The sequence below is a fragment of the Narcine bancroftii genome, chromosome 2 (genome assembly GCF_036971445.1).
Source record: "Narcine bancroftii isolate sNarBan1 chromosome 2, sNarBan1.hap1, whole genome shotgun sequence".
Classification (NCBI taxonomy): Eukaryota; Metazoa; Chordata; class Chondrichthyes; order Torpediniformes; family Narcinidae; genus Narcine; species Narcine bancroftii.
In genome coordinates this window covers 107,972,497-107,996,626 of record NC_091470.1, presented here as the reverse complement: position 1 = coordinate 107,996,626, position 24,130 = coordinate 107,972,497, and the positions used below count along the sequence as shown (strand labels likewise).

General features: G+C 42.0%; 1 protein-coding gene across 3 annotated transcripts in view; it reads right to left on the bottom strand.

Annotated features, from left to right (window-relative positions):
* Positions 1 to 226: 226 nt before the first annotated feature.
* Positions 227 to 24,130, bottom strand: part of ash2l (ash2 like, histone lysine methyltransferase complex subunit) — a 33,888-nt gene continuing 9,984 nt past the window's right edge. The window contains exons 7-18 of one of the 3 annotated variants that reach the window (XM_069917940.1): positions 23,806 to 23,901; positions 19,704 to 19,779; positions 18,129 to 18,146; positions 16,861 to 16,923; positions 14,097 to 14,184; positions 11,670 to 11,887; positions 10,039 to 10,206; positions 8,831 to 9,024; positions 5,365 to 5,457; positions 4,739 to 4,837; positions 2,421 to 2,480; positions 227 to 1,574 (exon numbers count right to left, since the gene is read on the bottom strand). In XM_069917940.1, coding sequence (XP_069774041.1) covers positions 1,467 to 1,574; positions 2,421 to 2,480; positions 4,739 to 4,837; positions 5,365 to 5,457; positions 8,831 to 9,024; positions 10,039 to 10,206; positions 11,670 to 11,887; positions 14,097 to 14,184; positions 16,861 to 16,923; positions 18,129 to 18,146; positions 19,704 to 19,779; positions 23,806 to 23,901 — 1,281 coding nt within the window. In that variant the 3' untranslated portion in view covers positions 227 to 1,466. The remainder of the gene's footprint in view (positions 1,575 to 2,420; positions 2,481 to 4,738; positions 4,838 to 5,364; positions 5,458 to 8,830; positions 9,025 to 10,038; positions 10,207 to 11,669; positions 11,888 to 14,096; positions 14,185 to 16,860; positions 16,924 to 18,128; positions 18,147 to 19,703; positions 19,780 to 23,805; positions 23,902 to 24,130) is intronic. The other 2 variants (XM_069917941.1, XM_069917942.1) reach the window with 2 other exon arrangements.

Below are 24,130 nucleotides of genomic sequence, written 5' to 3'. Positions count from 1 at the left end.
TCTTTCATTTCTTCCCCCCCCCACCCCCGAAACACACTTAAAAGAGCCAGTTCTCATGGCCAAGATCTGACACCTACATCTACTCTCGAAGCAACTCAAATATTGTTATTCTCACCAATCCTCCCAAAACCCCTGTGGCTTAGAATACTTTATTCTGGACTATTTTGGTGAATCATACATTCTGAGACTTATCCTTAAACAAATGCTCAGAGGAAGGCACTCCACAGACTGAAAATACAGATCAGGTTTATTTACAACTAAAATACACAATGTCAAACACTTGAATCTGAGCATTCACCCCTACAATTGCCACCAACGTGTCACATTACCATCACCAATTCTTTGCACCATCCTTAGCTCCAACTGGTTATACTTCCCAGGGCAACACTAGGATGAGCTGTCCTACCATAAATAAGATGACAGAAAAATATGGACATACCAAGAAATTATCTGCAAATACAGTCAAGGAATGGCACATGGACAAATCCAATTCCAACCATGGTCTGAATATATTCCAAAATTCATTGCAGACAGAAATGAGTTACTTTTTTCTCAAAATGTGTAATGAAATGGAAAGGAACGAATTCTCAAACGTCAATCAGCAATTCAATTTGAAAGCGTGGGCTCTCTTTTATAACAAGTTATAATTAATATCATTAAATTCTAAAAATACTGGAGGTGGGTGGAGGGAGTTCAATCTACCAATCAATTACTGAAAACTGAAATTCCTGGGTTTATTTACCAGGACAGTGGGGGAGAAAAAAGTTGGCTTACATCCAAAATTGGGAAACTAGGTGATACAATCTGAAATAGTTAAACAGCAATTATGCCTTTCATTACAGATAAATGACATTCAAATCCAAGGCTACATTTTGGTGACCAGCAATTCTTTGTTTGCTCAAAATTCCAGCTTTGGTGTTTCTCAAATGTTCTGTAGCTTTTTTCACATCTCTATTTTGATACAGTAGTGAACCAAACTTTAACAGTTGCTTCAGTTGATGGCAAAGATTTCACAAAGCACCTGGTTCTGTGGGTTAAATACCAAAACCATCAATCCAAAATACAGAAGCACAGAACCTATTGAATTTTGAGAATATGCTTGTGTTTTTTAATTCTGAGATTTGAAGATTCCAGCTCAAGATGAAGGAAATGCTTCAGAAACAATCATGTGATCAGTGATAGCACTGGGTTATTGGGGAAAACAGCTTACACATCAAGTGTGAAATTGTATAACCTCACAACTTACACGTATATGGAGAACAATGACATCAGGCATATAATATAGGTCAACAATGGAATCAGCTCAGCTAAATCCACCCTCACCGACATTGTTCTGAACCTGGTCACTGATGTATGATTGTATGATGTATGATGGCTCCTGGTTGAAAAACCTCCATTAGCTTTAGCTGGCCAGCACACAATTCTTTAACTCTTAAGTCTTAGGGGTTCCTTTATAGACAAGAGAGTTATGGCTCCCACGGAGGGCTTCGTCTGCCATCTACTTCTCCTTCAGCGTGATAAAGTACATCCGCCAGTGTATGCTCAACCACAGCATACCAGCCCATGTCACTGATCTAAAAAACAAGTGGAGACAACCAGGACAAGGTTAACAGTGCAAGCTCCTGAAAACTGCCAGTCTCTTCCAGCATAGAGTCACACAGCACAGAACAGGCCCTTTGGCCCAATGTCCATGCTGGCCTAGGTGGCTTTCTGGGCTAGATCCATTTGCTTTCATTCTAACCCCTTCATATCCATATACCTATCCAAATGATTTGTGAACATTGTAATTGTAGTGAAACACAAAAGTCTGCAGACAATATGATTCGTCAAATACAGAAATGCTGGAGGAACTTAGCCAGACTTGCAGCGTACATTGGAGGTAAAGATATATTACCCAAGTTTCAGGCTTGAGCCCTTCCTCAAGGTATGAGCATTGTAATTGTATCCTATAGCTTCTCCTGGCAGTTTGTTTCGGATACAGACCTTCTGAACAAAAATGTTGCTCCTCAGGTTTCTCTTGATTCTCTCCAATGCTTCAGGCTAGAGCCCTTCATCAAGGTGTGGGGGAACATCACACAAATGCTGGAAAAACTCAGCAGGTCAAACAGTGCCTCTATGCAGCAAAGGTAAAGATACATCACCAACGTTTCGGGCTTGAGCCCCCACACCTTGATGAAGGGCTCAAGTCCGAAACGTTAGTGATGTATCTTTACCTTTGCTACATAGAGGCACTGTTTGACCTGCTGAGTTTTTCCAGCATTTGTGTGTTTTTTCTACTTAACTATGGTGTCAAAGGAATCCTGTGTTTTACCCCTTTCAGGTGCATGGAGCTCATCACAAGAACATTAGCACTAATATGCATTTCTATTTTGAAAACATATTGTAAACAAAGCAATCAAGCAGCTATTTACATAACTTACTGGTTTGAATGGAATCTCTTTTGGAGGACATTTGAAATTTGGTCCAAAGTTAATTGATACCTAAAGAAATCAGTCAAACATCAATTACATATTTCATTTTAAATGACTGGATAAAACATCAGTTCGATTAAATTCCATAATCGGTCTAACATAGATTAAAAACAGAAATGAATATCAAAATTCCATCCAATTCTCTCTATTGTATTTGTTTGATAATGCATGAGCTTAATATAATGTCAGATAATAGAAATGAACCTGCAGTTGAAGAGATCCATTTGCTTATATCTATTAAATGTACCATATATTTTGGCGTAAAGTCAATTATTGAAACCCTCAAAAAGCACTCAAAAATCAGGGGTCGACTTATACGCCAGATACAAAAATGAAATCTTAAATTCAACTCTTAAAAACTCTGCTTGACATAGATTCAACATACAAGATGAGCCGAAGCATCTCCCCTCCGCCAGTGCCGACACTCCCCAACACCTCCCTACCGCTGCCATAACCCACCCAGACATTTTACGTTTGTAGAGCCTGAGGTTCACTCTCCTGCCCGGGAGCCGACACGAAGCCGTGGTTCCTGCACCAAACGCACTTGGGCAGCGAAGCGACTTCGGTGCAGGTGACACCGCACCGGATGTTGAGAATGGAGTCGCCGTCACCGATTCCGGCTGGAGCCGATGCTAAAGACTTGGACCCAGCTCCGTTTGGCACCTTCCCGGTCAGAAGGAAAGGGATTTTTTTTTTTTTTTTTTTTAAACTTGCTTGCTTGATTTACAGATTTGTTACTTGACAATTGGAAAGTGTAATAAAGTTTGGTTTGTTGCTGGGTGAACTGGACATCAATATCCAGCATGTTTCTTGCAGAATTTTTTTTTGGGGGGGGGTGGTGGTTGACTTATATATGATAAAGCTATGAAAATGAGGACCTAACTTATCTGAAGGTCGACGATTTTAATGCTGAAATATACAGTATATTGATTTTTTTTTCCCCCCAAATTTAAATAGTTCCCTTCTCTTCAGCCTCATCTCATCACCTGTACTCTCACACTATTAAAATTACACAAATAATAAGTATCCAAAACCAGGTGTCCACTCGTAAATCAGACTCAACAACAAAATCAATCAGGGAATCGCGTAAAGATTTATTTTTTCCACTTTGATTTTTTTTTTCCTCTCTGTATTGCAGTTTATTTACATTTCTTTATTTGTTTCTTGTCTATGTTGAAAAGGGGTTTTTTTTGCACAACAACTAAATGGTAATTTTGCCTCACCTTCAGGAAAAAGAATCTCGGGGCTGTATGTGATGTCATGTATGTTCTCTGACAATAAATAAATCCGAATCTTTGGACTTTACCCAGCCTTACTGATATTAGGGAAAGGGCTCCTCTATGATGCTGATAATCATTGCTCCTCCGACATTGCATGCTGCATCGTTCCAGTTGCTTTTATATGACATGGACAGTCAATGACCAAGGTGGTCATGTCCATGGTGTTAAGTTGTTAACCTATATTTAATATTAAGAAGTGTATGACTTTGCAAAGCAGGTGCTCCGTTACACAACACTTGTATCCTACAAACAGGGTCTTTTTGCAAGGAAGCCCACCGCAGTTGGACGCAAGCTTTTTTTAAAAATATATGGTTTAGCTTCCCATTTTTACAGTCTGTTTGCGCCTATTCACATGACCTGTAATCTGCAGACTTCATCTTGCACAAGTTTCGAAAACAGCACAGCCTTGGCTCTCACGTCTTGCAGCTGCGCTCCTAAAACAATTTATTTTACAGACTAGCATTTTCCCATAAAAATATTCTTTTTAAGCCTTTTCTTGCTGCTGAAATGTATAAAGAAAAGAACCAAATCTGTACAATCTCAGCTCATAATTTGTAATTTAGCAACTGGGACTTTGGTGGTCCAATTTGCATTTAATTCATTCATGGGGTGTGCTCCAAGATAACACTGACTACTCAGACCGACCCTTCCTGGAGAAGGGAGCAATAAGCCACCACCTTGAACTGCAGCCCACGAGTTTCACAGCTCATGGACAAAGCACCATCATTTCAACAGACATAGCCAATGGCAAAGTGCGACTGGACATTACAGACAAAGGATTAATGAGATGATCTGGCACCTGTGGTTATTGGTAGATGCCGGATAAGTGTATTTGCTAGTTGCTTGAGATTGCGTGCTGTGTGATTGGCAAACTGACCGCTACTTTTTATCTGTTTATTTTCTGCAATTTATTTGCCGGTTGCTTGAATTTCAAATCATGGGGATTTTACTATACCTCATTTGATCATATAATATGCAGAAACTTACTGTGCAGTTCTTGTACAAAGAAATTGCAGGATGATAAACACCGGCATACACATCTTCAAAGGCAGTTCCCACATTCTCACCATTCTTGTAAAAAATCATCTGATCAAAACAAAATATGCTTGGTAATTCATCCATTAATTATAGCACAATCACAAAGGATCCATACACAACCCTCAGTTCACACTGAAATGACATTAAATAAACAACTCTTCCAAACAAGCACCATAGCTCCACTACTGTTGTGACACCCTGATTATACAATTGTTCTTAGGGTGGGACTGACTCCTGTACACAACACTCCAACTCCAAAGTCAGAGCCTCACCTCCAGCCAGGGGCACGTTGCACCTGATCAGAGGATGCCAAGTGGACTGACTGGCAATATTCAACAACTGCACCTAATCTCAACTGAGGTCTGATAGAATGCACTTTTTTCTGCAGGATGAGATGATCCCCTTGCACCATGCAGGAGAAGATCAAATGCTCGACTGAGCCTCACTTCTCCGGCCTCCCTAGAAATGTGGCAGGACCCAGACCTTGGCGCTTTCAAGGATGGGGCAATTAAGAGAATCACAAGGGCAGGAAATTGTGAAAGGACAGTAAGTGGGGCAGAAGCAAAAGATCTTACCTTGCTACCTGCTGCTGGTTTGAGGCTCTTCTCGGCTTTATCCACAAAATCTTTCTCCTCAAAGTACAAGTAGCTCTTGAATTTAATTAGAGCCTGCATTGAAAGAAAACATGGATGCTAACTTTGCAAAACAAGCTCTTTCACTGCCTTTCTATCATCTGAATTTGCTTGGTCTCATGTTTCATGTTGTAAAGCAAAAACAAGTAAGGAAGGAAGGATTCTCCATACTTGTTGCAGAAGATGGCAGCCAGTTCTATGGACACACATCTGGACTACAGGAGTCAGATCCCAAAACAAATATGTCAAGAGGAAAAGATTGGTGAAATCCAGAGTAGGTCCCTTGCAGTCAGAATCAGGGGAATATATAATGGGGAATAAGGAAATGGCAGACCAATTAAATTCTTACTTTAGTTCTGTTTTTACAAGAGAGGATACAAATAACCTCCCAAGGATGTTGGGAAACATAGAGACTAATGCAAGGGAGGAACTGAAAGAAATCAGTATCTCTAAGGACATCATCTTAGGGAAATTGATGGGATTGAAGGCAGATAAATCCCAAGGGCCTGATAATCTACATCCTAGGGTATTTAAGGAAGTGGCCATTCAGATAGCAGATGCTTTAAGAATTATTTTCCAGAACTCGATAGACTCAGGATCAGTACCCATGGATTGGAGGGTAGCTAATGTTACCCCACTATTTAAATAGGGGGGTAGAGAAAAACCGGGGAATTATAGGCCGGTGAGCCTTACATCAGTAGTGGGCAAAATGATGGAATCCATTATTAAGGATGTAATAGCGGAGCATATGACTAGCAGAGAAGGGATCGGACGGAGTCAACATGGATTTACAAAAGGTAAATCGTGCTTGACAAATCTATTGGAATTCTTTCAGATGGTGACAGGTAAAATAGATGGGGGAGAGCCAGTGGATGTGGTGTACCTGGACTTCCAAAAGGCCTTCGATAAGGTCCCGCATAAACGACTGGCTTCCAAAATCAAGGCTCATGGGATTGGGGGCAAAGTATTGATGTGGATTGAGAACTGGCTGGCAGGTAGAAGACAGAGAGTTGGGATAAATGGCTCGTTTTCTGAGTGGCAGGCGGTGACCAGTGGGGTGCCACAGAGATCTGTACTGGGATCCCAGCTGTTCACAATTTACATTAATGATCTGGATGAGGGGATTGGATGTAATATCTCCAAATTTGCAGATGACACTAAGCTAGGAGGGGTTGTGTGCTCGGAAGACGGGGTCAGGAAGCTCCAGTGTGATTTGGATAAATTGGGGGACTGGGCAGATACATGGCAAATGCATTACAATGTGGATAAATGTGAGGTTATCCACTTTGGCAATACAAACCGGAGGGCAGATTACTATTTGAATGGCAATAGATTAAGAGATGGGGAAGTGCAGAGAGACCCAGGGGTACTTGTACATCAGTCTCTGAAGGCGAGCATGCAGGTACAGCAGGCGGTTAAAAAGGCAAATGGTATGTTGGCCTTCATATCAAGAGGGTTTGAGTATAGGAACAAGGATACCTTACTGCAGCTGTACAGGGCCTTGGTGAGACCACACCTGGAGTATTGTGTGCAGTTTTGGTCACCTTATCTAAGGAAGGATGTTCTTGCAATGGAGGGAGTGCAGAGGTGATTCACCAGGCTGATACCTGGAATGGCAGGAATGACATATGAGGAAAGATTGCACAAATTGGGATTGTACTCGCTGGAGTTTAGAAGATTGAGAGGGGATCTCATAGAGACCTATAAAATTCTGGCAGGACTGGACAGAACGGATGCAAATGGGATGTTTCCAATGATGGGAAAATCCAGAACCCGGGGCCATGGTTCGAGGATAATAGTCAAACCATTTAGGACCGAGATGAGGAGGAATTTCTTTACCCAGAGGGTAGTGAATCTGTGGAATTCATTGCCACAGAGGGCAGTAGAGACAGGTTCATTAAATATATTTAAGAGGGAATTAGATATATTTCTTCAGTATAAGGGTATTAAAGGTTACGGAGAGAAGGCGGGGATGGGGTACTGAACTTTAAGATCAGCCATGATCTCGTTGAATGGCGGAGCAGGCTCGAAGGGTTGAATGACCTACTCCTGCTCCTATCTTCTATGTTTCTATGTTAAGCAATCTGATGTGATGCCATAGATCAGGCAGGACAATTTGACCACAGTAGTGTGGCCTTAACATCTCATTGTGGTGCTCACTAACTCAACCCTTTGCTTTAATCTGATTAAAATGATATGTAGACATATCCCACCTGTATAATGTCAGTATGCAGTACAAGGAAACAAAGTTGGCCTCAATGATTTGATTCTGCCCCTGCCATAACCCTCAATTTGTCTGTCATCATAAATCTGAGCTACAAATATACAATCTCAATAAAGAATTCCAAAGACTATAGTCCTCAGAAATTGCCAAATCTCAAGAGCACAGGAGGCCACCATTTTGTCCAACTCAATTTAAAGCAATTCCATCAATCTCATTCTCATGCTTTATCCCATAAATTTCCTAGGGTTAGTTAACTTAGAAAGAGACAGCAGCCACTGTACAATGCTCATAAGCCACACTTGAGAGGAGAATTAAACCATTCAGCCCATTAAGTCTGGTCTGCCATTCAAATTATGGCTGATGTATTCTTCCTTTCAACCCCATTCTCCTGCCTCTGCCCATACCCATTGACACCTCTACTGATCAAGAAACCATCAACCTCTGCTTCAAATCTACCCAATAACTTGGCCTCCACAACTGAGAGAGCAGGTAGGACTTTGGTTTTAATATTTCATCCACAGTCACAGGCCACTGAGCACATAGCATTGCCTCAAACCAATTACCATTTCAGTTCATTACAAGATGGTAACACACAGCCAGTTGTTGCTTCCTGACCATTCCAACCCAGTATAATCATGCAGAATACACAGGTAAAGACACCTTCTAATTGGTCCTTCTCCTCACCCAAGGTCACATGGGCTTCCCTGGGCCAGCCCACTAGCCGGCTGCAGGACAGAATCCCAGCACGTAGACTAGCTAGCTTGTTCCCTTTGGAACCACCCCTGAGCTCTATTTCAAATTGCTAGCCACAAGTGACAATGCAAGTCTAATTGCAAGGTGTGTGCTGGTGAAGGGTGGGGGGCAATATGAGGCATGCGCCCAGGATCGACCATGTCTCACCCATTGTAGATGGGTATATATAATCTTGATCACTGAGGTCCTATGCCTGTTTGTCATGGAAGGTGTAGCAGGTAGTTTATTTGAACCCTCAAAATAACATCAGCATTGTTTAGTTAACTGGTTGGCATTACTGGTTGGCATGTGGGTGTGTGTCTTCTGCTAAATATTTTTGTCACGTATAAATAAAGTTCACCATTTAGTACTAACGTCTCCAGGATTGTCACTCTTTGAACCCTTTCTCCCACCACATAGATCGATCTATTCGTTGACACCCCTGAGAATTACCTTGTCTTTATAAGTGTCAGGCAGTGCCCGGGCAGCCTCAGTGTCCTCAGGAAGGTAGAGGTAAAAACCAAGAACATCTCCTTGCCCATAGCCTTCAGAATAGTGCCTGCCTATCGACTGATGGAACTTGGTCCCCTTCTTACTGCGCCAAGAGTAACTGAATTTATCATATCCCAAAGGCGCCTGGAGATTGCCTGGAAGTATCAAAGTTTGAGGAAGATTATCATGCAGTTCCTGAAACCCCTCCTCTGAAAACACCTTCTGCCATACATTTTAAGTCCTTTATCGAGGTTTCTTAAAACCACAGTAAAAATGCTTGAGGAACTCTGCAGGTCTCGCAGCAGCCATAGGAGGCAAAGATATATAATTGATATCTCAGGCCCAAGCCCCTCAAGGTATTTGTTCCTCCTGTGTTTCTACAGCAATCACAGTGTCTGCAGACTTTTGTTTCACTTCTTAAAAGTATCGCCTAAGCAGTGTTTACCAGGAATCAAATGTTAGAAACGGGTAAAAGCAGAATAACTACCCCAAAACTCTTTTTTCCTCTACAATGCAAATCTAAGTTTGAGGCAATATCCTCCTCTCCCTCTTTCCCCCACCTTTCTATTCAGGCATTGGTTCGTGTAGTGGTTGCAGCAACACAGTTACAGCGCCAGTGGACTGGGGTTCGAATCCCATGTTGTATGTTCTCCCTATGCCTCTGTGGGTTTCCTTGAGGACTCTAGCTTCCACCCACTGTTGTAAAAACACACCACGGGTGTAAGTTAATTGCGTGGCATGTGCTCGTGGACCAAAAGGGCCTGTTATTGTGCTGCATGTCTAAATGTAAATTTAAATGTAAAAAAAGTAAAATTCACAAAATATTATCTGCCCTTTTTCTACTTACACCTTATGAAGAGCACAGGCTCTTCACTTCCTATGATGGTGTGAGACCTACTGAGTTTCACCAGCACATTTGTGTATTGCAACTGACCCTTCATTGAAGGAGCTATCACAGCTCAGGGCCATAACGTCCAATCATTGTTAGTTCCATTTTCACCTGACCAACTACTAAGTGCCACTGTTATTTCAGCCCTTTCTCTGTATAGCTATCCATTGTGTTAAACATTTGCACCAAATACCCCTCTGAAACTGGATAAATACCCATCTAGGCATCCCCCCCCCCCCCCCCCCACCACATCTTCACACAGGTTTATGTAGTACCATACCTAAAGGCTGTGACCAGCCAAGTCTCGCAGCTGTCTCTGTGGGCATCTCATCCACTGTGATCTCAAAGTACCAGCCTCCTTTCCGGATTCCATGAGACGCCCGCACCATGGAGTAACCTTTCTCTCCAGTCACAGTCAGCCGGTCATCCGAGATCTTCAGCTGCGGGGCTGGAAGGAATGCAAAGTGTCAAAACTCAATCTCACTCTCTTTAATGGTTCCATTAAACGTTCACCAAAGCACAAGATTCAATGAGATATTCAATACCTGCCATTTGCTTCCCAATCATCAGTATTATTGTTCAGGACCACCTCAGCCAACAGTGCAGTTACTCTTTGTAGTAAAGGCCAAATTGCCAAAGGCTTTCTTAACTGCTTGTTGGAACTGTTTGCTAACATTTTCTGATTCATTCATTTGAACATTAAGACAGTGGATGAGGAAAATGGAGCATTTTGAGTCCATCGTTTGACAGAGCTGGGCCTTCTGATCTGCACCAAGAGCGATCCCTCTCACAGCCTGGTAAACCAGCTGCCAATCAAGGGTTAGATCTGCCCATCGATGAGGCTGACGTGTAATTGGTCCTTTTAGCAGGTGTGTGATTTGTCCTCCAGATTCAATCAATGGTGAAGCTGACACACGATTAGTCCTCGCAGGTCATGGGACAGCCCCTGCATTGAAAAGGTCCACACGTGGAGCACTCTCTTTCTCTCTTTGCTGTTCCCTGAGGAAATTTGTTGAACGCCAGGCTGCGAGCCACTGGCAGCTCCAGGAGAGCAACTACGATGGACTCGTCCCGGATCCCAAGCAGCAGCAGCAACAATGGAGTATGTGTATTCATTTAGTTACTTGGTACACCGTGCCTGTGGTTGGTTGACACTATGTTCAACCCTCCCAATCAGGAGTTGAGATTGTTTAAGCAATGATTTATTTGGCTATGTAAAAGTGTGTGTGTGTGTCGTTTTTGTGAATTTCCATGCATAAATACAGACCACTATTTGTTAATAACGTGTCCAGCCTTGATTCTCTTTAAACTTGTCAAACCTATTCTGAACACAACAGAAGGGCCCAGAGTGAGATTTGAGCCTTCAACAACACAGGACTGCTTGCAGGAGTATGCTAGCTGCAGTGAAATTAGTCTGTTGATGACTCCTTCATGATCCCAAGCCTGATTCAATTATACCCCATCCCACAAGTATGAGCAGGCTGCAACACCTGCAGTTCTAATCAGTGATCAGAGCATGATAAAACTGCAGCAATCCAAAGAAGATTTCTGCTCTCCAATTTTACCTTGGAGGACCCCTTTTCTACCTTGCTTCCAAGCTCACAAGCTACTTGGGGGAAGGCACCAGCTTTGCTGCACACATTAACCATCTAAGACTCTCATATTCACAAAACAAAATTTATTTATTTATACATTTGTATGTATGAATATTTGTCCTGCATGCATATTGTATATTCGTGTATTTTGCATCGAGGACTGGAGAACACCATATCCACCATATCATCCCTTTGTACTTGTGCAATCCGATGTCAATAAACTTAACTTGAACCACCCCACCACGAGTGACACCTGCCATTCGCTTCCCCACCCAGGATAAAAATCAATCTGCACCAAGGACTCTAATGTACACACCTCGATCATGGAGTGCCAAAAGAACTTTTTCATAGAGGCAAGCCCTGTAGAGGTCTCCAGGGATGGGCTTACCAGCCCAGCAGTCTAGTTCAAGTTTCTCTGGATCTGGGGCATGGGGATCAGGCTCAGCCAAGATGTACCGATATCCATCCTTATTGAACGGATGTTCTAAGGGATAGCCGTGAGGGGGCAGACGTTGAGCAGCAAATAGTGGGTCACTGTGAGAAATAAAGTACGCAGAAAAAAATTTAGTTAGCACGACATTATTCCAGTTCCAGTGACACGAGTTCTAATCTCGAGCCGTCTGTGAGAAGTTTGTGCGCTCTACCCCCACCCCGGGTGCTCTGATTTCCTCACAATCTCAAAACGTACCGGAGTTGTAGGTTTCTTGGGCAGCACAGGTTTCAATGGCCAGAATCAGCTTCTATGGGTTCCAAATAAAAATTCTAACATTTTAAGTTCTCTATACCTCTATTATGTTGATATTAAAATTAAGACTGCACAATTCCCATCCAATTCCTGGGAAAAAAAACCTTTACTTAGAAACTATCTGTTCACAATCAAAGCAATCAGTCTAAATGTGCACTTTCCCAAAAAAGTCAACTGCTTAAAGGTTTTCACAACTATAATACATTTTTGTTCATTTGGGGTTGGGGTGGGACATCTCGTGAATGTAACCAACTTTACTGCTGCAGAATAGAGGGAAAGGACCAGTCACAAGAACACAAAATAGCCCCTGAAGCTTGGCCCATCATTCAATTGCATGACTGATCTACCCCTTTACCTATTCCCCAATTTCAAAAATGTACTACTCTTCACTTTAAGCACTCCTACTGATCAACCCTCTCCTCCAGATGGTCGTGGAGAATTCCACAGATTCATTTGACGACAAATGTTAACAGATTGCCATTTTAAATAATTGGCCCCTCGACTTGAACTCCATCCCGCTTATTTCTACAAGTTGGAGAGTCTCAAACATCTCAATGTCTACCCTGTCACAATGCCATCCATGGACCTGAGCTCTCAAGAAGGTAGCTGTTGGATTCCAGGCCTAAACTATTCACCTTATCTTGATAAGATGACTTATTCATCACAGGAATTAGCTGAGAGAATCTCCTCAAATGGCTCCAGTGTTACTACACTTTTGAGTTGGGTAATGAGATCAAAACTGTGCACAATTCTCCAGAAGTAGCTTTGCCAGGACCCTGCATGATTGAACCATGCCCATTTTTAAACTCCAATTCTTTGCGGTAAAGGCCAAATTGCCATAGACTTTCTTAACTGCTTGTTTGAACTGCCTGCCAACTTTTTGCAATTCATGCATTTGAACACCTAGATCTGTCTGCATTTCACACACTTGCAGATTCAGTTCATTCTTCCTAAGGTGCACGAGTTTGCACTTCCCAATATTAAACTCCATTCGCCAAGTTTCTGTTTCCAATTGCAGGATTACAATAGTCCCATCACACTTTTTGTATCATCAGGAAATTTGGACATCTTACCCTTCATCCCCTTCTTCCAGGTCATCAATACAAATAGTAAATCATTGATCCCTGGTCCTCAACTGGTTACAGCCTTCCAAACTGATAAAAACCCTTATTCTCGTTGTTTTCTATGAGATAGTGGTTTTCAATCTTGCTACCACAGGAGGCATAGACAAGGTAGACAGTCTTGTAGCATTCTGGAAATGCTGTATACCCATTAGAGCATTTGTTTTAAACAGAAGTGTAATTAGGTATGCAGAGCAGAGGAACTCAAACAGCAGATGAACTTTCAATCCAAAGCCCAATTCAAATGAAAAGCTCCCTGATTCAGAGGGAGAAGGCGCAAGAACAGAAAATGCTAGAAACAGTCAAGCACCATTTAAGAGGAGGGGAAAAAAAATAATCAACAGTTTTTGTACAAACTCCTTCAGAACATGAAGGATCTTGTACTTGAAATGCTGCTTCTCTTTCTAAACTTGCTGCCTTACTTGCCGAGTTTCTCACTTTTATTTTTAAATTTAATTCCAGATTCTGCATAATGCTGTTACAGTGCTGGTGATCTGGACTGGAGTTCAAATCCCGCACCATCTGTAAGGAGTTTGCATGTTCTCCCCATGTCTGTGGATTCCTCCGGGTGCTCTGGTTTCCTCCCACCATTCAAAAACATACAGTGGGTGTAGCCCAATTGGGTGTAATTGGGCAGTACAGGCTTGTGGGACAAAAGGGCTTGTTACTGTGCTCTAAATTTTAAAAATATTCCAGTATCTTCAGGTATTTTAAAAAGATACTGGGGAAAGACGACAACCTGCTGGAAGCTGCCAAATGACTTTGTGAAATGGCACCCAACATGGAATTATGATGGTTCTCAAAGATGGAGATAGCCAGCTAGGAATCCACCCGTTTCGGTGTTGCACTTGCCGCTCCCCAGCCGTGAGGGTCTTACCTTCGAGTCCTCTTGGCAGCCCCTCCTGAAGTTCCATCCTGTTTACGCTTTGCTCCTCTTCCTTTGCCACTCCCTCCCACAGAGCCACCTTGAAAAGAAGACACTGAAGACTGTGATCTGGGAGGAGAAAACCCAGTCCCGACACCCAGAGCAAAGCAACTGAATGGAGAAGCATGTAATAGCTATAAGTGTGTTTAAAAAACAGACCAGCCCATAAGCATTTGGCTTCTCCACATGCCCAAGGTAGGGAAGGATCCCAAAAGAAAACATTTTTTGGCAGCACCAAAACTAATTTTTTCAGCATGGTTGTACAAAGTTACTCACTAAGCTGTCCTCCAAGGGTGCTACTGCCAGAATCTCACAGGGAACAAAGAAATAAAATTAGATGTTTTCAAAATGATTTGCTTTCATGCTATTTAACTGAAGAAAAACTATTTCAGATTCAAGCATTTCATCTGTCCAATCGTTATGTACCAAGAAAAATATCAAGGAACTCCTTTTAAATAAAATGTTGAATGGACACAACATGGTACTCAGGTAGAATCAGCTCAAATTAGTACAGCCCACTAATAAGTGGCAATTCTGCCTTGCTTGCAAAGATCTCAGGGCTGGTATGTGTTGTCATGTATGCACTCTGGCAATAAAGTGGAAATTTGCCACCTCAATTCTCCTGCACCAAATCATATTCACATCCTCGCAAAAATCCTTACATTTTTACTAAAACTGCTTTCTGGTGCCTTTTGTCTTTCTGTAATCTAGTCACCAAATCCTCAACATTTTACAGTAAAACAAAATGGCACATTTCAAAAATAAATCCACACCAGAATACATGGAAACACTTGCTCACTCGAACCAAGGTCTGCTTTCCAAATTAAGATGCAAAATATTGGGAATAACCAGGTGTCAAGAGAGACCCATCCAATTTCAACCTTTCAACATCTTGTGTACATTCTTAATCCAACTCAAGCCCCCGAAATAATGAAAGCCAATAGCATCTTAAATTCATTGAGGTCCTCAAAAAGCTGCGACAATTTGTACAAGAGAAGGGATGCGTGCCTATTGATCTGGTCCTGGTCCCAAAGCAATTACAACTTCATTATGCAAATTGGTTACACCAAAGTCAGTCGAATTGAAGAAGAAAATTAGGACATAAGGATTCATTATCAAGGTTTGAACAATACAAGTACTTTTCTGTTGACATTCTAGTTCATATTCATAAACTAAAACTGCAGTTGTGTGCCACTGTCTTACAAGATTAATATCACTTTGTTCCATTCCAATGTCTTACTCCTTGCACAACAGTTGGGAGTTGCAGGGTTGCACAACGCACACTTTAAAATTAATGCAACTTCTAGATCTCCCCAAAAGTTAAAACAATTTTGTGTCTTCTTGATTTCCACATCCCTCAGAAGGCAAATTAGAGTTCCAATTAGTTTAGGTTTCCGCCTTGTTCCACGCACCACAGAGAGATGCTGAAAGAAAATTGGGCTGAGAAACCCACTGAAGGCAGTGAAAGAGCAGAAATTGCCAGGGGAGAGACCTCTTAGCCTAAGAATTATGATGTGTAGTCGCTAAGAAATCTGTGTGGTGCTGAAGGGAAGTGAAAATTAATACATAAATATGACCAACTTCAAGTTGCGCACAGTTCATCAGGATCAAGACATCAAAATTAACATGACTGCAAGCAATAGTTACCCTTCTATTCAAATCCCTTCACAACTATTTTGTTTTGCAATTTTCACTGGTAGAATAAAATACATTGGAAAGAATGCTTTGAGCCCCATTTAGAACATTCTTTTCAAAGACACCATAAATTGTGACCCAAATTCTTCTAAGCAATCTTCCTCCAAGGGTGACTTTTTTTTGTATCTAGTAACCATATCTTCATGAACTCCATAAACTAAACAAAGTCACCCAATTTGATGAGCAGATTGCAGTAACTTACTGATCATGAAAAAGGAACATCTGAAATGGACTGTTGCTCAAATAAATGATTCTAACCAAGTCTAATCTGAAAAATCTTCAACATCAGAACCAATACTCATTGACTGGAAGATATTTAAGCCTCTTTCACCTTTAGTTATATACAGAGATGTATTACTTCATGAACTTAACCATGGGTAACCCTTGAAAATAAGCACAATTTTACCATAAAGTGTCTAAATTACACATTAAACAAAAATGACAATTCATAGATTAACAAATCTATTCCAAAATTAATCCTAAAGGTACTTCACACAAATGTATACAATTTGTAATTGTATTTCTGACAGTGGATTGGGTCTAATCAAGAAGGCTGGTGGAACCTATTCTGACCATTTTGAGAAAATAAGCACATGAAAATAATTTCAACTCATGAGACTGACCTTTCATCTTGATTCAACTTGAGCTCATCTTGTGGCAGATGAAAATCAAGTTGAAGCTAGCATTAGCCTAAAGCTATCTGCACTACTCCTGCAGCTGTTGAAGGTTATCTACCCCATCAGTCTGCCACTTTCAAGTGTGTTCATTTGCACCTGGAGGTAGACCATCTTCCAACTTTTAAGATAACTTAAACTTGTAAGTCAACTGCTATGTAACCCAAACACATCAGCTGAAACTCATCACTACATCTTCATCCATGACTCCATACAGAGGACTTTCTGTTCTCAGCTACGCTGGCAAGTGTAGAGAACAGGGCTCCCACATGCAGCACAACCAGAGTTGTCTTCTCCCAACCGACCACCCTTTGACCGTGGCTCTTCTAGGAGAAATCGTAACTCACCTTGTGCGGAGTCACGGGTGCGACCCCCAGTCCCGTCATTGCACGCTGCACCGCAGAGTTGCCCTGCAAACACAAATTGTGAAGCCACGATTCTCGCGTGTCAGCCCATTGGGTTTAGTCAGCAGAGAACAGCCAGGGTCCAGGAGAATTAAATAAAAAAGGGACCTGGCTTAACACAGGACAAGGAAACCAACACTTCAATAAAGGCTCTGCATGAACAAACAGTCAGAGCTCCACACAGCTATCACTCTGCGGGTGGGACTCGGAGACTGGACACTGACTTCAGCATTGATGTCCGCACTCCTGACACTGCCAGGGAATAAGGTCCAGTGCCAACTCCAAGTAGTCATGCCCTTACACGAATGCCCTGGTTATCAACAGCTAGGCCTATTTGACCCAATGTCACTGCCTATCTGGATGTTGTCCATCTGCAATAGGATCAGGGTTCAAATAAAAATAACAAGCAATTAATACTTCTTCCCACACCTGCTACCCTCCCTCCATTCAAGAAGGCTGAAGCTATGATGCAGCAATCACATTGCTCCTTAAACAAGTACAGCAATCTCAGCAGGACCTATACCGGCCATTGACCCACTCAAGGGCAAATGGAACACAAAGCAGCAAGAGTTGCCAGAAGGAAAGGTAATGATCAAAAAAGCATTGAGAAAGCACTCAAGTGGAGGGGTGTGGGTGGGGGAGAAAGGGTGCTGCACAAAGAAATCCAGTGCATTTAAATATGATGCCATTCTCTGAATTATGGTAACTCACCTGGGACGAGGCTGCATCTTAATTTTACAGTAACCAACATCACAGCTGACCTAACGTCCCCTCCCCAAGAATCCTAGGGGTGCAGCTTGTAACGCTCAAGTTTACAGCTTTTGGAATGTTCAACAAGGCAAAAGCAAGAACATCTCCACCACCACCACCCACTCACAATTTCAGTTTAAATGGATCATCTGATCTGAACTGTGCAAAAATAATGCAATCACAACAGAAACATGGCCATCACTTTCATCTGCATTTTCAATGTTTGGTTTTTAACTACTGTCTCAATTCAACTGGTACAATATGGCTTGACTACCAGTACTTCATGTTACATTCACCATATTTGTTTCTCACAACTTAAGTGCTGCATTTTGTCCAGCTCAGATCAGAGAAAAAAGGAAAAGTATTTTTATTTTAAAAAGCACTGCAAATCGCTAAACAAGCATTTTAAGCCAGGTACAAAATACTTAAGTTTCAGAACTTCTTAAGACACAAACTTTCACCTCCAAATGAAGGTCCACCTGGAAGAGAAGTTACAGCATGCATTTGAAGTCTGAAGTCAACAGAAGCATCAACTATGGATTCTTATACGTTACTTTTTTTTGTTTCGATTTGAAGGCAATATTCCACACTCAGCCCGGTTATCGGTTAGTACCGCTCTGCTTCCCCCAGGGTTTCCTGCTGCCCCCACGGGTAGCAGGACACCGAAGCACATAGCCGAGCTTCCCTCTGCCACTTCCACAGAAAGCCCACCTGAAGGGAGTAGTCCACTTGGTCCACCAAAGCTTTGCACACGGCCAAACGCAGCGTGTGAGTTGGCCTTGCATTAAATGAATGAGACGATCACTCCATAACTACATACAATGCTGGTTGTATCAGGGATATTTCATTCCTTAAATATCTACTAAACATATTAACACAAGATCAATAAACTAACGACAAAAGGTCATACTACAACTACCAAACACAGCAAGAGGATTTTTAAGAAGCATTTTCCTACAATGGAATTCTCTTCATGTCTATGGCAGATAAATTGATAGAGACTGATTGCCTTCATGAGTCAACAATTTTATTAATATTGTAGCATGCAAAATCCAAGGTGGTAGAAGGCCAATTTTCTCATCAATGATCTTTCCCTTCATCATTTTCTTTAATACCTACATTAATTCTTACTGAGAAAAGGACAATCAGGATATAACCTATTCTTGCACAAAGAGAAGGGAATAGTCGGAATGTGGTACATTCAGCTGTGTACTTCCATGTAATGGGAGCGAAGTGACAAGCTTGAGCTATCTCAATATTTTGGCACTGGAAGGTAATGGGCGAACTGTGAAAAGCGTAATGGAAATAGGAAAGACAAAACTCACAAGTTGGCTTCGAGCTCCTATTACAGGTACCATCTCTACACCTTGGCATCATATATCCCACAACATGAGATTTGCACTTTCACAGAACTGTGATCAGTTACGTAAACAATCCTATCCATATTCTAGTTGAATAATAATTTGGTGTTAAACTGAGAAAAATCTCCCCAAGGCAGAACCTCGTTAAATTTAAATAGTTTCTTTTAAAAATAACCTTCAGTTTATACCCTGCACCTATTAAGTTGACTTTGTCTCTAGAATATTTTAGTGTTTTGTCAATAATCCAAGAACTGCAAATCACATTAACAAATGGTGCACTACATGAGATTTTCCCCAAAATAGCTGCTGTATATGTTTAACAGCAAATTTATTTGACTTTTCAAATAAGATTTCCTTGTATCTAAATGGATAAACTTACTGCCAGTCCTATTTAGTGCAGAAATTTCCCCTGCCACAAATAGGGTTCCCATGATTGTTAGTGTAAATAAAAACAAGGCTCACACTGTAAGGAAGCAACCACACATCTCCTTCCTCTGGCTTAGTTTATCTACAAATGAGTGCTAATTTTGAAAGTTAATTAATCAGATGGCTGGTACATTGAAGAGTGGCCACGGAAAACAAACTCAGTTAAAATGAATTTGAACTAAGCCAGAAGAAACATTCATGGCAAGAAACTCAAAACGAGATGAGTTCAAATCGAAGTCGTCTACATACCATTGAGTGTGCTTCCTGGAGTTAAGGCACCACCTTGTTTCTGTGTGTCGTAGGCTGGGCCAATGTTAGAGAGATCCTGTAAAAGAGTTCCAAGCACCATGTTACGAAATTGACTTCGTCTCTAGAATACTTTAGTGTTTTGTCAATAATCCGAGAACTGCAAATCACATTAACAAATGGTGCACTACATGAGATTTTCCCCAAAATAGCTGCTGTATACATTTAACTGCAAATTTATTTGGCCTTCTATTACTCAGTAGGTTTTGTTTCCTGAACGCTTTGGAAGTGTTTTATGAATTTTGGTCTGTTGATCATGAAAATCACCTTAAAATTTTCCTATCACGTACAGTACCTTTTTTAAAAAAAAGGTTAAAACCTATTTTGTGATTTTTTTTTCTGTCATATATTTTAAGTCTTCTAGTATATTGCCCACAGAGCAAGCTGTTTTGGTCAATCTAAGCATGCCTGGGCATACACTCAGTGCAGGTGCTATGCTAACATTGTCTCAAGCCTGGGCATGCTTAGTCAGCTATATACAGATGCTGTGCATTACATTGATCTAGATTGAACACATGTTTATGCACATATTCATAGCGGGTATTCTTAACAACAGCATTTATTGTCTTCAAGAGGATTCAATACAGCAGAAATATCTCGTCAATGTCGTCACAGCTGCAATACATTCTGCTACATTTGTGGTGAGGGTACTTTTGCGCAAACAGAGGAACTACTGCCATGGTCTTTGCCCTCAGACAGCTCCAAGAAAAGTGCAGAGAACAAAACAAAGGACTCTACATCACCTTTGTTGACCTCACCAAAGCCTTCGACACCGTGAGCAGGAAAGGGATTTGGCAAATACTAGAGCGCCTCGGATGCCCCCCAAAGTTCCTCAACATGGTTATCCAACTGCACGAAAACCAACAAGGTCAGGTCAGATACATGAGCTCTCTGAACCCTTCTCCATTAATACTGGCGTGAAGCAAGGCTGCGTTCTCGCACCAACCCTCTTTTCAATCTTCTTCAGCACGATGCTGAAACAAGCCATGAAAGACCTCAACAATGAAGACGCTGTTTACATCCGGTACCGCACGGATGGCAGTCTCTTCAATCTGAGGCAGCTGCAAGCTCACACCAAGACACAAGAGAAACTTGTCCGTGAACTACTCTTTGCAGACGATGCCGCTTTAGTTGCCCATTCAGAGCCAGCTCTTCAACGCTTGACGCCCTGTTTTGCGGAAACTGCCAAAATGCTTGGCCTGGAAGTCAACCTGAAGAAAACTGAGGTCCTCCATCAGCCAGCTCCCCACCATGACTACCAGCCCCCCCACATTTCCATCGGGCACACAAAACTCAAAACGGTCAACCAGTTTACCTATCTCGGCTGCACCATTTCATCGGATCCAAGGATCGACAGCGAGATAGACAACAGACTCGCCAAGGCAAATAGCGGCTTTGGAAGACTACACAAAAGAGTCTGGAAAAACAACCAACTGAAAAACCTCACAAAGATTAGTGTATACAGAGCCGTTGTCATACCCACACTCCTGTTCGGCTCTGAATCATGGGTCCTCTACCGGCATCGCCTACGGCTCCTAGAACGCTTCCACCAGCGTTGTTTCCGCTCCATCCTCAACATTCATTGGAGTGACTTCATCTCCAACATCGAAGTACTCGAGATGGCAGAGGCTGACAGCATCAAATCCACGCTGCTGAAGATCAAACTGTGCTGGGTAGGTCATGTCTCCAGAATGGAGGACCATCGCCTTCCCAAGATCGTGTTATATGGCGAGCTCTCCACTGGCCACCGAGACAGAGGTGCACCAAAGAAGAGGTACAAGGACTGCCTAAAGAAATCTCTTGGTGCCTGCCACATTGACCACCGCCAGTGGGCTGATATCGCCTCAAACCGTGCATCTTGGCGCCTCACAGTTCGGCAGGCAGCAACCTCCTTTGAAGAAGACCGTAGAGCCCACCTCACTGACAAAAGACAAAGGAGAAAAAACCCAACCAACCAATTTTCCCTTGCAACTGCTGCAACCGTGTCCTGCATCGGACTTGTCAGCCACAAACGAGCCTGCAGCTGACGTGGACATTACCCCTCCATAAATCTTCGTCCGCGAAGCCAAGCCAAAGAAAGACAGTTAAAGCTAAATTCAGTAATAGTTCATTCAATGTTTCCCCAATTTTCTACGTGATACAGCAAATCTAAAATTATCTTTGTATTGAGTTTGAAGTTGTCCATCATAATCTCCATTTTTTTTTCCAGGAAGAAATCCTTGTGGAAAATGTCCAGTGTAATCAGTCAATTTTTAACCATTAAAGATGTGAGCATTTCTTCTGACATTTTCAGTGTGAAAAATCACACTGTGCTGATGGACATCAACCTACTCTATAATCAATCTAACCCTTTGCCTCTCACACAACCCATAATGTCTCTGTTATTATCAGCCTTGCCCACTCCCCAACCCCACACCCAAGCAGTGTTGAAGGCACCAATTCTCTTAAAAAAAAAACCTACCTCTGACATTTCCACTCACCTTAAACAGATGTCTTCCGGTATTGACCAATGCCACCAGAGGAAAAACGCGCTGGCTGTCCACTCTATCTGTGCCTCTTACCTCTATTAAGTCACCCCTCATCCAAAAGGAAAAGCCCTAGCTTGCTCAAATTTTTCTAATAGACATTTATTTACTGATCAAGACAGCAACCTGGTAATTCTCCTCTGCACCCTCTCTATAGCTTCTAAATCCTTCCAATGATGAGGCGACCGGAAACGAATATAATATTGTGTGGTCTAACTCGGATTTTGAAAAGCTGTAACATTACCTCATCTGCCATATCTTCCCATTCTGCTGTGTGACACAGGCAGCAATCCAGAAATTATTACCCTGAGGTCATGCTTTTTAGTTTCCTAACTCCCTATATTCATTCTTCAGAACCTTTTCACTTTTCCTGTCTGGGTCATTGATACCACTGTGTGCCATTTTTCTGGCTGTTCACCCTCCCTCTCAAGAATGTTGCATCTTGCATGAGCTAAGTGAATAGAATCTTTAAGAATAAAATTTTCATTTGTATACAACAGAATCCCAAATGCTTCACAAAATATTGATTGATAAATATTCCTGTGTGCTAAAAACTTTGATCAATATATTAAAGAGTCCTTAAAGGGAGGTGGGAGATACTAATAGGGCAAAATTCAGAATTCCATGGTTAATACTGAAGTTGATCAATGTGGTAAAGGGTGAGGCATGTAGAATTTGAACACGAGGATGAGCATCTCAAACTCGTCATTGTGGCTGGAAACCAATGTTGCTTAGCAAGCAAAGCTCTAGTGCTCAAAAACTCAGTGCACGTTAGGGAAAGGGAATCACTTCAAATGTGAATGAGATAACTTCTGCGACTATGGAAACATTTCAAATGTGAATGAGATAACTTCTGAGACTATGGAAACATTTCAAATGTGAATGAGATAACTTCAGAGACTATGGAAACATTTCAAACGCCAAATCAAGAGGCAGCCTTCATAGTTCAGGTCTTTTGGCAGCCGGTGGGCTGATGCAAGGATGAAAAGAACTTCTTGTAAGCATGGAGATTTGGTTCGATGATAAACTTGAATGGCATTTTCACTCTGTCACCTTACACTTGAGCGCCATTAATAGCATAGCGGTGCCAGACACCAGAGTTAAAATCTGGTGCTGTCTGTAAGGAGTTCTCTCCGTGTCTGCATGGGTTTCCTCCAGGTGCTGCGGTTTCCTCCCATGCTTCACAACGTACCAGGGCTGCAAGTCAATTGGGCTCATGAGCCAAAAGGGCCTGTTATTGTGCTGTGTGTCTACACATCCATGGTTCTTACCTGGTCCAGCAGTCCAAACTCTCTCTGTCACCTTACACTTGAGCGGCATTAATAGCATAGCGGTGCCAGAGACCAGAGTTAGAATCTGGTGCTGTCTGTAAGGAGTTCTCTCCGTGTCTGCATGGATTTCCTCCAGGTGTTCCGGTTTCCTCCCACGCTTCACAAAGTACCAGGGCTGCAAGTCAATTGGGCTCATGAGCCAAAAGGGCCTGTTATTGTGCTGTGTGTCTACACATCCATGGTTCTTACCTGGTCCAGCAGTCCAAACTTGGGGTAATCTTCCTGTGAATCTTTACTCCCAGGATCTGGGTTCTCCTTCACAAGAAATACATCCCGCTCTTTAGTCTGAAATTGCAGACATCCAAAATTGGTTAAAAGCACTAAAACCTCATCAAAGCTCCTGGCTTTAGCCAGTTCTGCCACTACATTTACCTAGTTATTTAGTTTGGTTCCTCTTCCAATGAGGTCCTCAGATTATAATCTTGTATTCCAAAACAAGCATTACAAGAACAAACAGTTTGAAACAAATAATGCATCACTGCATTAGCAGGCATGCCTTTCAACAAACAGCTCT